Raw genomic sequence first — 17,143 nt, forward strand, 5'->3', positions numbered from 1 at the left:
AACTGTAGATAAGAACCGCCAACCGAACCCAGAGGGTTTCGTATAACATAAACAAGTGTGATAAGTGAATATAAAATAGGGTGCACCAGGATCCAACTCTGTTGACCGGTGGCCAACCAGACTAGACAGAGACGAACCCGCCGGGACACCCAGAGGACAAAGTCCATAAACACTGAACTACCCCCTCTAAAAGGAGGGAAGGCAACGGTCCCCTAGGGGAGGGGGGGGAGAGAAGCCTAGCCGCCCACCTAGCGAGAGGGGGAGCATGGGGGAGGATCACGTGATACGGAGCAGCAGGGCTACCAACTGACGATCCCCAACCAGACAGATCAAACGGAGTAATAGCACAAATATTCATTATAATAGTGATAGCGTTGAAAAATTATATAAATAAACACATAAAAATTTAGGGCAAGGCATGCAACATGATAATTAAATCACAAAAGACACACCTGATGGCTTAAAAATAACATTGCCGCCTAGCAACGAAGGTTGGCAGCCATAACGATACGTAAATGATATCGGCCCTAAAATTGAACCACGAGGGTTCTAAACGCTAAATAATGAATATCCACAATAACAAATAAAATTTAATAATAAAAATAATACACATAATAGTAACACCGCGAGTGAAACTAAAAGCTCTCAAAACAGGAGTACCAACTGTAAGTGGAATCAAGCAAGATCGATATGAACGAAGAGAATAAACTCCTATAATTTAAATATTAAACGATCTAGGTTGCTCAAAACACAGCAAAACCAAGCTTGGTACTTAACTTAGACGGTGTCTCCTGGGAAACCGACGAAGAAGCCATAATCCAGTGGAAAATAGTGAAAAACGAGAGCACAACAAAAAAGCGGGTTACAACACAGGCGTGCTAAAAGGAGTTGTGTTCTGAGCGGATGCAGAGTTGGTGGTGCCGAGTGAGGTTGAACGGCTCTCCTCTATTGGGGTATTTGTCGTGGATGAATCTAAATAGTGCGGGACCTCTGGATTATACGCCCAATTTTATACCGACACCAATAGGTGAGCGAGCTAGTTAACCTAGCACTCCTTTACATTTTTTCTCTGGTATATTTAGCAGTAAATTACCTTAGAATAATTGCTAAATGGAGCTTATTCACTGGGCGGCACAGGTTCGAGCCCAGAAAAGAAGAATTAGCAAAAAATGATAAATAAGAAACAAGTTTTTAGCATCACCTTACCTTAGAAACTCTAGCGCAGGTGTTGTTGGTCTTGCTACGCAGAGAGACGGACGGGCGGCGAGGAGGTAGAGAGGTTAACTACGATAAACGTACACTACCGTAACTTATTCTAATTTACACTAAGTGAACTTTAACATAACTTGGCTTTTTTTTTTTTTTTATATAATTTTTTTTACATTTTCTTTTTTTCTTTTTGATGATTAATTTTAATCACTTTCACTCTACACTTAAAATTGACTGAATTTCTTTCACTTCACTCTTTGCCGTTTTCTTTGTTTCACTTTCTTCCGGTTCACTCTTTGCCGTTTTCTTTGAATCACTTACATCCTCTTCATCACGAGTTCGCTTCGTAGTTTTTTTAAAGAAATTATCGATAGATAGTTGCTTGGCACGGCTTTTCAGAATGTTTCAAAAGTGAGTTAGGCAAACATCATCGAACTGCGCAACTGCACGACAAACCTGCAATTTTTTAGGGTGGTATTTGTCGATGAAGTCGACCACGTCTTGATATTTTCCTTACACCCCTTTTATATGCGCCGAACCTAACACATGTTCTACCTCCTCGATCCCTTCCTCGTCATCACTCATGTGCTCAAACATAGCATGGAGTTCCTTGAGCTCCTCTGTGGTAAGTTCGTCGTGATGTTCGGCGACGAGTTCCGTAACGTCATCTGCGTCGACCTCCAGACCCATGGACTTGCCAAGGGAGACGATTTCCTCTACGTCTTCCGCTGCACCCACCACAGGATCAGGTTCGGGGTCAAAACCTTCGAAATCTCGGGGAGAAACTGCATCAGGCCACAGCTTCTTCCAGGCAGAATTGAGGGTTCGTCGAGTTAATCCCACCCAAGCCTGATCTATGATCTTCAAGCAGTGCACGATGTTGAAGTGGCTCCTCCAAAATTCACGCAAAATATGTTGGTGCTTTGCATGACATTAAAGCACTGCTTAAATAAGTGCTTGGTGTACAGCTTCTTAAAATTAGAGATGACTTGCTGGGCCATAGGCTGGAGGATAGAGGTGGTATTCGGTGGAAGATACAGCACCTTTATGAACTTAAATTCATCGAAGATATCATCTTCAAGTCCGGGGGGGGGGTGTTGAGCGGGTGCATTGTCAAGGCATAGCAGACACTTTAAAGGCAATTTCTGTTCATGAAGATACTTCTTCACAGAAGGGCCGAAAACTTGGTTAACCCATTGCACAAAGAACTGCCTAGTGACCCAGGCCTTCAAGTTGGATCGCCAGAAAACATGAAGCTGGTCCTTATCGACGTTGTGTGCCTTAAAGGCCCTAGGGTTCTCGGAATGGTAAACCAGTAAGGGCTTGACTTTAAAGTTCCCGCTAGCGTTGGCACATAGGGCAAGAGTCAACCGATCCTTCATTGGCTTATGCCCAGGCAATTTCTTCTCTTTGGCGGTGATGTAAGTTCGACTGGGCATCTTCTTCCAAAACAGCCCGGTTTCATCACAATTAAACACTTGCTGCTCTACGTAGCCTTCTTCCAGCACGATCCTTTCGAAGTTCTTGACAAAGTCAGCTGCAGCCTTTGTGTCTGCACTAGCAGCCTCTCCGTGGCGAACAACTGAATGAATCCCGGACCGTTTCTTAAATTTCTCAAACCAGCCACGAGATGCCTTGAAATTGTCTGAGGAAGGTTCGGTTGAACTCTCCCCAGCATCACCCCCAGAGCTCTCCTCCTTCAAGTCCGTAAAGATGGCGTGCGCCTTCTCGCAGATGACGGTTTCGGTGATGGTGTCGCCAACGATCTCTCTGTCCTTGATCCACACTAGCAGAAGTCATTTCATCTCTTCTATGATAGGGCTACGGCGTTTTGAAATAATGGTGATCCCCTTAGAAGGTTTCACTGCTTTAATAGCTTCCTTCTGTTTAAGGATTCTCGAGATCGTCGACATATTACGGCCATACTGTTTAGCAAGTTTACTCACGCTCATGTTTTTCAATAATTTCCTGCTTTACGTCTAAAGAAAGCATTCCCTTATTCCTTTTCTCACCACTACCACTACCACTTGCAAAACTAAGCCTTTTGGGATCCATACTTTACGTAAATTACCATAAAAGGATGCACGTAAAAAATCACGATTAAAACACAGTTAATAGCAGAACGCACAGGGCACAACCGCAAGAAGCCGACGAGAACAGAGGACTGACCCAAGCCGCGCTAATTGAGGGTCCCTCCGAGGTCGAAGTGCTGCCTTCTATCGGCGGAAATAAAAAACACTTCAGGGGCTATGAGCACCGACTACTCATACGTGTATTGTTTACTACGGGTGTCAAAAAAAAAATTCGGGTGTAGAGTAGGAACGTGTTCGAATTGTACTTCGCGTGTCGAAAAATTCGGATACAACCGGTACGACGAAATTTGCTTACTTCGTGTGTCGAAATAAAATTCGGGTGTAGAGTCAAAAATTTGCTCGAATTTTACTTCGGATATTGGAAAATTCGGATGTAGAGGTTCCACTGTATAAGATATGTTGGTAATAATATATATAATATTGGCAGTTTAGCTTATTCTACAAAAAACTATATTCAACTAAAAAATCATTGCATTACAAGAATAGAAAAGAATTAAAACTGAGCACCCACCAAGGGACTAAGTTTCTTTTCCCCAAACTACGTATCATACGCAACTGGAACAGGAAATGTTTTCCATTTTCCAGTATTTTCAGACCATAATCGGAATATTACTCACAAGATATTTAAATTTATGAGAGCAGTTAACAAATTAACATTAAGTAGAAAATAAAATCGCTTAAAAGAAAAAGGGATCCAAACAAAAAAAAAACAAAATCTCCAGCACAAAATTTAATTTGTTCATACTCTTAGGTAACCATTAAAACCTATGTAGTGGCAAGAAAACAAGTGGCTATAAAATGATATCTTTAAATAACAACTAATACTGCATCAGGTGAGAGGACAAAGCACCCCTGAATAATCCTAGCACTAAAGTAATTCAAAATAACAAAAGATATACAGTACTGTAAGGTAAACCTTTATTACTCAAATTACAAGGGAAAAAGCACTATGTATAAATCATGAAATTGTGCCAGAAGGCCAAGCACAGGAGCCTGTAATGCCATTTAGTGGTCATGTATAACTGGGGGAAACCATACACTTGCAAGACGTAAGAAAAGTTAAGAGGTTGGACAGCAAGATCGAAGTAAGTGGGAATGGGGGTATAGTAGAAAGGTAAAGAGTGCAGGTAGGGGGTAAAACGGACAATGCAAAGAACTTTGAGTAATGCCTATAATACACTGCTTGAGGGTCACTGATGGCAATATCCAGGAGGTAAAAATTGGGAGGACTACTAGGTGGAAAGGGGGGCAGTTGGAGCTCCTGAACTGGCAATCATAAGAGGAGAGGGTATGTAAAGTATCTTTTTATTTTGTTAACTGTCAAAAGCTCATCGTCGTCGGCGCCCACTCGTGTCCGAGTATTGGGTTCTGTCGTTAGCCATCAGCCTCCTATCTGTGGGGTGGGTGCTTATGTCTGATGTGGCTGTTAAGTCCTAGTCTGTGGAGGAAGAGTCGCGGACAGTGTTCACAAGGGAGGGTAGTTGGTGGGCGGGGCTGTTCTAATCGCTCTCTCCTTCTTCTCCTCCTAGCCTCCTCATTTTGTCTCCTCCTCTCCTCGAAGTCCACGGTGCCATGATGTACTGTACTCCTCCAGGTTTTCCTGTCCCTGGGTGTTTCTTCCCATGAGGAAGGATCGATGTCAGTTAGAGCCAGGGTGCGCTTTAGTTGATCTTTATAGCGCATTTTTGGGGCTCCTCGTGGTCTGGTGCCCTGGGTCAGTTCCCCGTAGAATATTTTCTTTGGGAGCCTAGATGGATCCATCCTATGCACGTGTCCTATCCAGCGGAGGCGGTGGTGGATGATGGTGGCCTCCACGCTGGTCAGCGAGGCACGTTCTAAGACTTCAATGTTGGTGGTGTGGCTCTCCCAGGGGATTTTCAAGATCTGCCTCAGTTTCATTTGTTGGAAGCGTTCTAGGTTTTTAAGATCATTTCTATATAGCGTCCATGTTTCACATGCATACAGGAGCGTGGAGAGGACCACTGCCCTGAACACCATTATTTTGGTGATCATTGTCAGTGCGTGGTTGTTAAATACGCGGCAGTTGAGTCGGCCAAAGGCGGAGTGGGCTGCCCTGATCCTGTTCTCCACGTCCTTTTTGCTTGTGGGAGCTGATGTTAGGATGCTCCCTAGGTAGGAGAGCTGGTCTACCTGGTCATTCACTATGGTACTGTATTGAAGTTGGGGAGCATCAGTCCTGGTGGATGTTGGACGAGGGTCTTGGTTTTGTCTGTGTTGACTTGCATCCCAAAACGTTTGTAGGCAGAGTTGTATGCATCAGCTAACGACTGCAGGTCCTCTGCCGTCTGACCTGGGGTGGCATTGTCGTCAGCATACTGCAGTTCTCGCACTGCACACAAGGTGGTCTTGGTTCTGGCACGGAGTCTAGCGAGGTTGAAAGCGCCTCCATCAATGCAGAAACGTAGGTCGACTGAGGGTGTGTCTGGGGGAATCTCGTTGAGCATTGCTGCGGTGTATAGCGAGAAACACGTTGGGGCCAGAACACAGCCCTGCTTCAGGCCGCCGTTGATGGGGAATGGGTCTGAAAGAGAGTTCTGGTGGCAGACTCTCCCAACCATTCCGTCATGGAGGGCACGCACCAGCTTGACAAAGTCGGGTGGGCAGCCATATCTTTTGAGGACAGCCCTCATGGCAGGTCAAGGTACTTTGTCGAAGGCCTTTTTCAAATCCCAGAAGATGAACATTATGGGCTGTTGTTGTTCGAGGCTCTTCACTTGTAGTTGTCGCGCACAGAAGATCATGTCTATGGTCCCGCGGGAAGGTCGAAAGCCGCACTGGGACTCTGGCAGGACGTCTTCTGCGAGAATAAGGAGGCGGTCAAGGAGAATCCGAGCGAAAATCTTACTTGCGATGCTTAGTAGTGATATTCCCCGGTAGTTATTACAGTTCTCCCTGTCTCCCTTCTTGAAGATGGTAATGCTGTTTGCATCGCGGAAGTCACTGGGGGGGGGGGGTCTTGGTCTCCCATATTTTCAGTATAAGGAGCATCAAACGGTTCCTCAAGCCGGGGCCACCATGAGTGAGGAGCTCCAACGGGATGTTGTCTGGCCCTGGGGCTTTGCCGGGCTTCATGCGCTGCAGGGCCCTGTTGAAGTCATGGATGGAGGGTGGTAGTGCCATCCAGTGACGGACGGGATGCTGCGGGGTCATTCGCAGGAGATCGTCTGGGGTATCTGCTTGCTCATTGAGGAGGTTCTCAAAGTGAGACCTCCACCTGGCCAGGATGCCCTCGCTGTCGGTGATGATCGTGGCCCCATCCGTGTCCTTCAGGCTGCCCACTGATGACCGTGTGGGACCGAATATTTCCTTTGTTGCTGCATAGAAGCTGCGTAGGTCACATTGGTCAGCGAAACTCTGTATTTCTGCAGCTTTTCTTTGCCACCAGATGTTCTGGGCTTCACGAATCCCTCTTTGGCAACCAGCTTCAGCCACCTTGTGAGCACATTTGTTAGCTGCTTTTGGTTGGTTTTCCAAAGTCAGGCGTGCTTGTCGTTTGGTTTCAATGAGAAGAGAGATGGTAGCATCATTCTCATCAAACCAATCCTGCCGTTTCTTGGTGGTGTAACCTAGTGTTTCCTCCGCGGCAAGGGCCATGGCGTTTCTGAGGGTGGTCCAGTGGTGCTCAACAGTGGCCTGACCCACGGGGTCTGCGAGGTATTGTTCGCAGGCCTCCTTGTAGTTCTGTGCCACCTGTGGGTTGCGGAGCTTACTACAATCAAAGCGTTGGTGTGGTACGCTGTCAGGTGCCCTTCTGGGTGGTCGTAGGGTCGTCACGGAGAGTCGGGAGATGAGGAGTCTGTGGTCCGTCCAGCACTCGTCCGCTCCGGGCATGGATCGGGTGATGCGGACGTCTCCTCGGTCTCTGGCTCTGGTCAGGACGTAGTCGAGGATGTGCCAGTGTTTAGACCGTGGGTGTCTCCATGTGGTCTTTTGTCGCTCTGGTAACTGGAAGATGGTGTTGGTTACCACAAGTTGGTGTTCTGCACACAGACCCAGTAGGAGTTGGCCATTGGCGTTGCAATTTCCAATGCCATGGCGGCCGATGATTCCCTCCCACAGGCGATGGTCTTTGCCTACTCGGACATTAAAGTCGCCAAGCACAACGAGGTTGTCATTGGTAGGCACTGCCTGGATGGTGTGGTCGAGCTGGGTGTAGAAGGCAGCTTTGTTATCATCGGTTGAGGTCATAGTCGGGGCGTAGACAGAGATCAGGGGGAGGTGTCTGTCCCGCGTGATGGGGATGCGGACAGTCATCAGGCGCTCACTGATGGCCTTGGGAGCGAGGTTGTGCTGCTGCACTAGCTGGGAACGGATAGCGAAGCCGACACCATGGATGCGAGGCTCCTCTAGGGCCTTGCCTTTCCAGAAGATGGTGTAGCCTGTTCCAGCTTCCCTGATGTTGCCCTCTTCGGGTAGTCTGGTCTCGCTAAGAGCCGCCGCCACAACATTGAAGCAGGCTAGCTCCTTGCAGACGAGGGCTGTACGTCGTTCCGGCCGGTTGGTGTTCGTCACGTCTTGGAGGGTGCGGACGTTCCACGCACCTAAGGTTAATATTTTTTTCTTGTTTCGACCGCATTAGTGGGATGTCCGCCAGCCGCGGTGAGCTGACCAGACGGGTTTGCCGTGTCCGATGTTTACCCCACCTTTTCTAGGGGCCTCCCCATGTGGGGTGGGCTGCGGTGTCCTCAATAGGTCAGCCCAGTCACGGGTCCAGCTGCCGAACTCTGGTGTCACGGCACCGTCACCAGAGGGCGACTGAATCTTAGACTCGCCGCCTGAGTGGAGTCGTGGGCTAAGGGCTTCCAGCTATCCAGGCCTGCGCCCTTCACCCACGGTGCTGTCGCCTCAGGACTTGCTGGTGGAGATGATGATGATGATGGTGAGAAAGAGATGAAGAAGGGTGGAGGAAACAACAGAATGCCAGTAGCTGGGTATATTGTTTAGGGTGGTCGTGGCTTTGCAACAGCCACGCACACACACTTGGCCCACATCGTTTTCATCGCGGCTCAAGACATATGAGACAGGCGGCTTCTCCGATGTTGGTTGCATCGGGCTGCCGGGTTCTTGTTATGTCAAGGCCCACCTTGTTGCCTGCCCGACAGGCATTGCCCTCTTAAGCCGGCGCTGGGAAGTTCCGCCGTTGGGGTCTTGTTTGGTTTGATTTTGGAGTTTTCCTTCTCCTAGCCTTTGCCTATCTTAAAATTAAGGAGAAGGCCTATAGTGGTCCAGTCTTGGTCTGGTCTCTCAGAACTGGCCTTAGCGGTATGGTTGAGCCTGCCAGGGTGGATAAACTACCCCACCGCCATTGCCCAGCCCATCATTGGGACACTCAAGCCCCTCTACTGCAGCAAAGTGCTGGACCATCAGAGGAAAAAAAAAAAAAAAAAAGCTCATACTTTATAGATACAAGTGCAGTGACTTAAAGGTAACATACATCAAAATAATCAAACACTCAGTATACCTTGTAAAAAAAACTTACCAATTTCAATCAAGGTGTATTTCCCTGGTTGAGGAGTAAAATCTTCTCTCTTATCCCAGTCATTCTTGGTTTTATCCTTAAACTTCTTCTTGAATGCTTTGATTGCTGCTTCTACATTATCCTGGTAATCTATGCTGTTTTGTCCAGTTTCACCCTGCAAGTTTAATCATTGGGTCAGTAAAATGAGCTTACTACCTAGAGAATCAAATATATATTTCATTCATAAACACTCATTATTGGACAATTCTGATTGCTCTCAGACAGAAGGTTGCTATTCAAATATATGCAATGATTTTATAAAAAATAAAAGATACTAAAGGAAAGGATCAACTTACCACACGTCCCCAACGAGTAAAACACAGGATTTCTTTCCCCTCCTTAACAACCTGTATGACATAGAACTTATTGTTGTTGTGCCCAATATTTGTTTGGTTTAACATACAAGTGTAGTCTTCGTGGACCTCTCCCTAAATCAGAGGAAAAAATGGACTTACAATCACAAATATGAAACTAATACTAGATACAGGATATATGCTAGTGATACTTTCCTAAATAATAATTTGGTACTCTCAAGTTCCTAATGTTACAAGTATTTAAATTTTAAGAGAGAATTAGTTTATGGCATTATAATTAAACAATGTTTTTTTTTAATAAAAACTTCCATCTGCAATAACCTGAAATTATTTGGAAAGATGAACAATCTAAAAGCCATTGGTCATTTGAATTGTTTATGCAACAAGCAATAGCCAGTCAGTTCCAAACCTTTAAGTCACAAGTGATGACTAGGAAAGTGCTAGTGTTTATGATGATGGGTCACTATTCCCAAACCGTTCAAAAATTCTACTCAACCAATCACTTTCTACAATGGAAGCAAAGAGCTAATGAAGTGAAAATATGACATGAATAATGGTATTGACAGGTTATAAAACCAGATGCATAAGTAAAAACACGTGATAGAAAACACATAATTAATGATAGTAAGTGTTGACAAATCAATTCTAAAAAAATTGAAGTCCAGAACAGAATATAAAACGGTGATTGACTCCTGGGTTAAAGACTAAAATACCAAACTTTCCATGCAACAGAATATTTTCCAAGGAAAATTCTACCCTCACTGATTTTACAAAAAGTTATAAGTATAATTATATTTTTAGCTACCTCATATAAACAATGAAGTATCATTATCTTTGATATCTAAAGTGGAGAAGAGATTAACCTGCCCAATGAGTCAGATATTCCTACTACCTTACTTTACTTTAGGATGTGAAGGGCCAAGAGTAGGTTGTGACTCAAAAGGTGAGATGAAAGTAACTGAGTCACAACCTACTCTTGGCCCATCACATTGGCGACTCCGGAGTGACCCGACCACCCATTCTGGTCCTATACAGCAGGGGAACCCTACTCTCTACAGGACCTCCACAGTCATTTTATCATGTTCGTTCAAAAGTATTCAGCATTTCACACCGCATATTGCTCATTTATTGTTAAATCCACACTATCGAAGCACTTAGAGAGCAAGAAAGTCTTCAGTTTCCTTGAAAGCCTTAATATCTTCAGTCTTTCGAATATCTAGGGGGGAGCTTATTGTATAGTCTTGGGGCTGCATATTTAAAGACTCTAGAGCCTACAGTAGACATGTACCTAGGTTCCAATAACTTGAAACCATCTGTAACTATTCTGGTGTCAACACAATTTGTTGGCTGTACAATATGAAACATTTCTTTAGATATTTTGGACGTTCAGTTCTGATAACTTGATAAATTATTATGCATACTTTAAACTCAATTCTTGCTTCAATAGGCAGCCAGTGTAAATCAATTAGTATAGGAGTGATTCTTTCTTGGGGTGGGACACCTTTTATCAGTCTTGCTTCTCTGTTTATGATGTTTTGTAATTTCTTAAGTTGTATTTTTGGTAAATTGTAGTAGATGGAGTTACAGTAGTCAATCCTGGTAATGGCACAGTTTATCACAAGTTTCTTTACAGAATGTTCATCCAGGTACTTCTTTAAAAAAGCAATGTTTCTAAGATGATAACCAGCTGAAAGACAAGTTGCAGTCAAGAGATTGGCCTAAATCACGCACTTACTAGATATTTGGGCAGAGTTTGTTATTTGTTTATTTGAATATCTCCCAAGTTTCTTACTCTGTTTTTTCTTTCCAACCACCAACAACTCAGTTTTACTTTAATTTAATTTTAGTTGTTTGATTGTCATCCATTCCCTAACACTAGCAAGCATTCAGTTTAGAGTTTCAGCTATGTCGTCGTTATTATTTATGGAGAAGTAAAATTGTGTATCATTAGCAAATAGTTTGAACTTCACTCCATGCCTTTGCAGTGTTTTTGACAAACCAATACTATAGATACATAATAAGACTGGGCCTAGTAGACTCCTCTGAGGTACCCCTCTGATTGAAGGTTCAAATGATGAATAAGCGTTTCCAATTAACACACAGTAATTTCCGTCAACCAAGTAGTCTTTTAGGTATTCAAAAGCTTGGTCTTCAATATTGATGGACTTTAGCTCATTTAGTAGCAGTCCCTGTACAACTGTATCAAAAGAAGCACTAAGATCAAGTAATATTTAAATAGCACATTGCTTTCATCCGTCATTTCCAGCATATCATCTACAACAGAACAGATAGCTGTCTCAGTAGAGTATAATTTTCTGTAAGAAGACTGATTGCTTGGCAAAGCTTCTATTTCTTCTACATGACTAATTAGTTGTTCCAGAATTACATTTTCTAGCACTTTTGAAATAAAGGATAGATTTGAAATAGGTCTATACAAACTTAATTCCTGATAATCTAGATTTTAGAGCACTTTTCAGAACCAAAGTGACTATAGCCAATTTCTCAGATTTGGGAAACTTGCACTCATCGATGCTGGCATTTGCTATTCTCATAATCATATCAGCTAAACTAGAAAAGTTTTTTTTCGCCAGTTACTTCAGATATTGGCATTGGATCGACTGCAGAGTTTGTTTTCTTTGCTCTCTTGATAGTCCTGGTGACATCATCTTGCGTTATATTATTGAATCTTATAAATTTTATCTGTGTATCTGGTGTTGAAAATTTGTAAATGACCTATTTATATTTTCAATTTTGATTTTAAAGAATACCAGAAAATTTTTTGCTAGTTCCTGGTCACTGTATGCTTCTGGTAGTAGTAGGTTGGCCAGGGCACCAGCCACCGTTGAGATACTACTGCTAGAGTGTTATGGGGTCTTTTGATTGGCCATATGGTACTACATTGGATCCTTCTCTCTGGTTATGGTTCATTTTCCCTTTGCCTACACATATCCACACTAAATAGTCTGGTCTATTCTTTGCATATTCTCCTCTGGCCTCATACACCTGACAACACACATTACCAAACAATTCTTCTTCACTCAAGGGGTTACTGCACTAATTGTTCATTGGCCACTCTCCTCTTGGTAAGGGTAGAAGAGACTCTTTGGCTATGGTAAGCAGCTCTTTTAGGAGAAGGGCACTCCAAAATCAAATCATTGTTCTCTAGTCTTGGGTAGTGCCATAGCCTTTGTACCACAGTCTTCCACTGTCTTGGGTTAGAGTTCTCTTGTTTGAGGGTACACTCGAGCACACTATTCTATCTTATTTCTCTTTCTCTTGTTTTGTTATTGTTTGTATAGCTTATATAGGAGATATTTATTTTGATGTTGTTACTCTTCTTAAAATATTCTATTTTCCTTGTTTCCTTCCTCCCTCGGCTATTTTCCTGTTGGAGCCTCTGGGCTTGTAGCATCCTGCTTTTCCAACTAGGGTTGTAGCTTAGCTAGTAATGATAATAATAATAATAGCCTTTTTTTTCATTCACATTTCCCATTACAGCATTTAAGAGACTATAACTTATTTATGCCTGTATTCGCTTTTTTCCTTCTTAGTAGGTAATTATATTAGCACAATGCAGTTTTGCTTTCTCCCCATATACCTTCAGTTTTTAACCAATCCCACTTTCTTTCTTTATGTCTTTTTCCATCTTTTTCTCTGTCTCTGCATCAAACCAAGGAGATCGGTCTTTAACAATTATAGTCTTTTCAATAAGTGGACACGATATAGTCATACCTCTCTTCATGAAAGAGTTTGCTTACGAAATTTTCAAGCTGCGAAATGAGATGCAAATATTTTTATGACTCACTATGCAAAAAATGTTTCATGTTAAGAAAAGAGATTTGACAGCCAGGCCAAGAATAAAATAGTCACCCATTACAAAAGGTAGAGGAAAATTAGTTTACACAATAGAAAATGTAGCTGTAGTCTATGGTAGGGGTAAATATAATAGTACAGTACATATGGTACAGTATATTTTATAAATGCACAGTATTGTACTATATGTATGGTATTATTTTTCATTTATTATTACATTATGTTCTAATAATTACTTAATTTACAAGTATTAACAGTTAGTTTAGTGATATTGAATGGTTCAAATGCATTTGGCTGTACAGTATTTCATTGTGGTTACACTGTAGCTTTATTATAAGATTTAATGTGGTTTTGTAGGGTTTGGAACGAATTAGGCAATTTACATGTACGAAAGCCACTCAAGAACGAATTAATTTTGTGTTGTGAGGCATTATATTCACTTTTACTCACCCCATTTATGTGATCATAAAGCAGTCATCTTACATAGGGTGCAACAAACATTGATTATCATGATTGCAGGGAATACTGATAGCATCATTTATTTTCTTTGTAACTTCTTCAATAAATACAAAAGCCGAGAAGTTTGATTTATGTCTAAATTTTATTTTCTTCACCACATCATGTTTCTGTCGAGGTACAGTAGCCTAAACATAGGAAATTTGCGCACTGGAGAGATAGTGCAAGGTAGACAATAAGTAATACATATGACAATTCCTTGCCTTTATTCCTGTGGTTTGGTTGCCCATTGCCACGAGAATACACTTTCCAGACACAATGCATGGCAAAATAAAGGCCTAAAAATATTAAAAAAGAGAATCAACGAAATCCCAAATGCGTATTGTAAACATCGATGACTAAAGGTAGTAACACATCATGTACTATTCAATATCGTTACTTGGTATGCATATTGGTAAGTAGTTCATCATATCAATGAACCAAATGTCATGAATTGAAATTGAGTTACCAGGACTTTATTAGGTAACTTATGGGAGCCGGTTCATGGCAGGTAATCCCAAGATCTTCTAAACTTGGCTCATTTGGGACCCCTAATGAGCTAACTCAGAGAAAAGGACCAACTCAGTCATGTCCTGCATGATGAGAGACAGCCAGCCTTTTCTGCAGTTATCTCTTACTAGGCGAGAACCAACTTGTTAGTTTTTCTTCTCATCTACACAAACATGTAGTTGTACATTAAGGCGTTGGTGGTTGGTTGTCCTCCATGGTGCAAGAGTCTTTTCTATTAATGTTTTGGTGCTAGTTCTTGGAGACCACACAGCACATTAATCTCAAGAAAAGGGTTTTGACAAAAGAAAGATCAATTTTTGAAGATCTGCTGTTTGGTCTGTAGGACCCTGTCTCCTCCCTAGTCTTATGCAAGGGAGAGGGACAATCAATTCTCACTTGGAAATGAAAGAAGGTAGCTGGGCACAAGTTGTTGCGCAAGTGGAGTTCTTTTGTCTATAAAGTAAGGATGTCACTCATAGCAGACGGTTTTAAGCATTGGAAGTGCCGTGCCACTGTGCCAAGTTCAAAAACCACCTAAACTTGAAGGTCTCTTTATTATACATCAAGTCTGTGCTTTACACACTGATATACTTGGGCCTGGAGCAGGGGAGACAATATTTCTTAGCAAATCAAGTTGTATTGGATTCCTTGTTCTGGCCTTTCACAAGAAAGTCCTTGAGAACCACACAGCACGTCCAAATAATAGGTTTTTCCTTCATCAAAACCCCTTTTATTTTGCTGAAATAGGTTTTTCCTTCATCAAGATCCCTTTTATTCTGTTAAGTATCTTATATTTTTTATATTCTGTACGAGCATTTCAAGCAAAACAAAAATAGTAAGCTTCAAGTAATTTCTACTGTAAACATATTTGCCTGTTATGTAGTCCTCATAAAGGGAATAGATTACCGAAATCTTGGTTTTGTACAATAAAAAAGGGATTTTGACGAAGGAAAAATCTATTTCTGGGGAGAGACCTGTGACGCCCGGTGAAAAGGGCCCTTCTTTACACTTTTCTAATATAAATTTTCCAAATATACTAGAGAAAGATAAAAGCATGGAATGCAGAGGTTACAACCCCCGCGCGAGCACCTTGTTGGTGTCATGTATTTAACAAGGGCGTGTGTAAACCACTATTCACAGGCTGTCTTCCATTTAGATAATCCCTTCATCAAAGGGGAGGGCCGTGACAGGCCCTAGAGAATACAGTTGGGCTACCCCACCGACACCTACTACTCGCGCTCTCCAGGTCATCCTTCTGTTTTGGACGTGCCAGCTAAGTCAGTAGTGTTTTGATCAGCGTTTTTTCGCAAGTGTTTGTCGTTAATTCAACATGACTGACGTTGCTACTTCACCTTTCCCAATGTTAAGTACCATAGTTTGTTTTGACAGTTTATTGCAGTACCGGGCATTTGTTCTGTTTCCAGTATTGTGGATTTTAGTTTTGGAAGCGATTGGCCTGCCTCGGTATCGGCAGCAATTTTGGGTTTTGTTCGCTTCGGTAAATTTTCAAGTTAATATTGCCCATCTGGTACTCTGTCATCTAGGTTATATCACTTACTTTTTATGACCAATTTTATTATCATTATTTATTATTAGTTTTTACTATGGTATTTATTTGCTAGCAAGTCCAATTTGGACCTACAAAGAATAGCGATTTAGTCTTTGTTATAGTTTTTTACTCGCCTCAGGAAGGTGCTCGTTTTAGACTATATCTTTGTTTATTTGTTACGTTGTCGTTATTCTTCGTTCTTGGTTATTACAATTACTAAGAAAAAAGCAATCAATTTTATTATTTTTCTTATCATATTATTGTGTGATGTTGGTTTTTTATTATGTAACCTTGAGAGCGTGAGCATTGAGTGCTCGTTTTCTCTTCTACAGATACGAGTTACCCCTTCTCTCGTTTTCTTTATTAAGCTCGAGTAAGAGAGGTGGATTTCCCGTTTTCCGTTTTTTTACAATCACGAGTTATTCCTGCCTCCTCTTATTCTCAGAGTTGATGATATTACGTTTAATGATATTCACGTTTTATTGATGTGGTTACTGTTAATATAGCTAGCACTATTAATAGGTTACATTAGTGTATAAGTCATTAGTTGGGGTCGCTTTATGCCGACACCCTTAACTCCGCCTTGAGTTATACTCCGCTATAATGGATACTCATTGGGTGAGAACTAGTCAGATATTTGGAGTGCAACGGTCAAATCCAGCACTCAGACTCCGGCTAAGGCCTTTTGCTCACGAACCTTTGTCATGATTGATCACAATTACATTTCTGGGGGGCCTGTGACGGCCGGTGAGAAAGGTCCTTCCTTATACCTTTCCTAATATAAATCTTCCAAATATACTAGAGAAAGATAAAAGCATGGAATGCAGAGGTTACAACCCTCGCGCGAACACCTTGTAGGTGTCGTGTATTAAACAAAGGCGTGTGTAAACCACTATTCACAGGTTGTCTTCCATTTAGATAATCCCTTCATCAATGGGGAGGGCCGTGACAGGCCCTAGATAACATGGTTGAACTCCCCAACGACACCTACCACGCGCGCCCTCTAGGACATCCTTCTTTAATTGGACTTCAAGCAAGCATAGTTTTTTTGGGCACAGTGTTTTTTTCGAAGAATTTCTCGTTATTTTAACATGACTGACGTTGTTACTTCACCCTTACCAATGTTAAGTACCATAGTTTGTTTTGGCAGTTTTTGACAGTACCGGGCATTTGTTCTATTTCCATTATGGTGGTTTTTAGTTTTGGAAGCGATTGTCCTGCCGAGATATCGGCAGCCATTTTGGGTATGTTCGCTTCGGTAAATTTTCTAGTTAATTTTGCCCATCTGGTACTCTGTCGGATAGGTTATATCACTTACGTTTTATGGCCTTTTATGTTATCATTAATTATTATTAATTTTTACTATGGTATTTATTTGCTTGCAAGTCCAATTTGGACCTACGAAGAATAGCGATTTAAGATAGCGTTTTAAAGCATAGTAACGGTTTAAAGCTTAGCGTTTTAAAGCATAGTAACGATTTAAAGCTTAGCGATTTAGTCTGTTAATTTGTACCCTCCTGGAGGGTTCGTTTTAGACTATATCCTTGTTTTTTGGTTACGTTGTCGTTATTCTTCGTTATTACTATTACTAAGAAAAGCAATCAATTTTATTAAATTTCTT

At 42.1% G+C, this 17,143-nt stretch overlaps 1 protein-coding gene across 1 annotated transcript in view; it reads right to left on the bottom strand.

Moving 5' to 3' along the window:
• LOC137628022 (protein mono-ADP-ribosyltransferase PARP3-like) overlaps positions 1 to 17,143 on the bottom strand; it is a 398,487-nt gene that overhangs the window by 267,730 nt on the left and 113,614 nt on the right. Inside the window, exons 4-5 of the mRNA XM_068359393.1 lie at positions 9,138 to 9,269; positions 8,803 to 8,956 (exon numbers count right to left, since the gene is read on the bottom strand). Of these exons, the coding sequence (XP_068215494.1) occupies positions 8,803 to 8,956; positions 9,138 to 9,269 (286 nt within the window). The remainder of the gene's footprint in view (positions 1 to 8,802; positions 8,957 to 9,137; positions 9,270 to 17,143) is intronic.

Source organism: Palaemon carinicauda, chromosome 2 (genome assembly GCF_036898095.1).
Source record: "Palaemon carinicauda isolate YSFRI2023 chromosome 2, ASM3689809v2, whole genome shotgun sequence".
Taxonomy (NCBI): domain Eukaryota; kingdom Metazoa; phylum Arthropoda; class Malacostraca; order Decapoda; family Palaemonidae; genus Palaemon; species Palaemon carinicauda.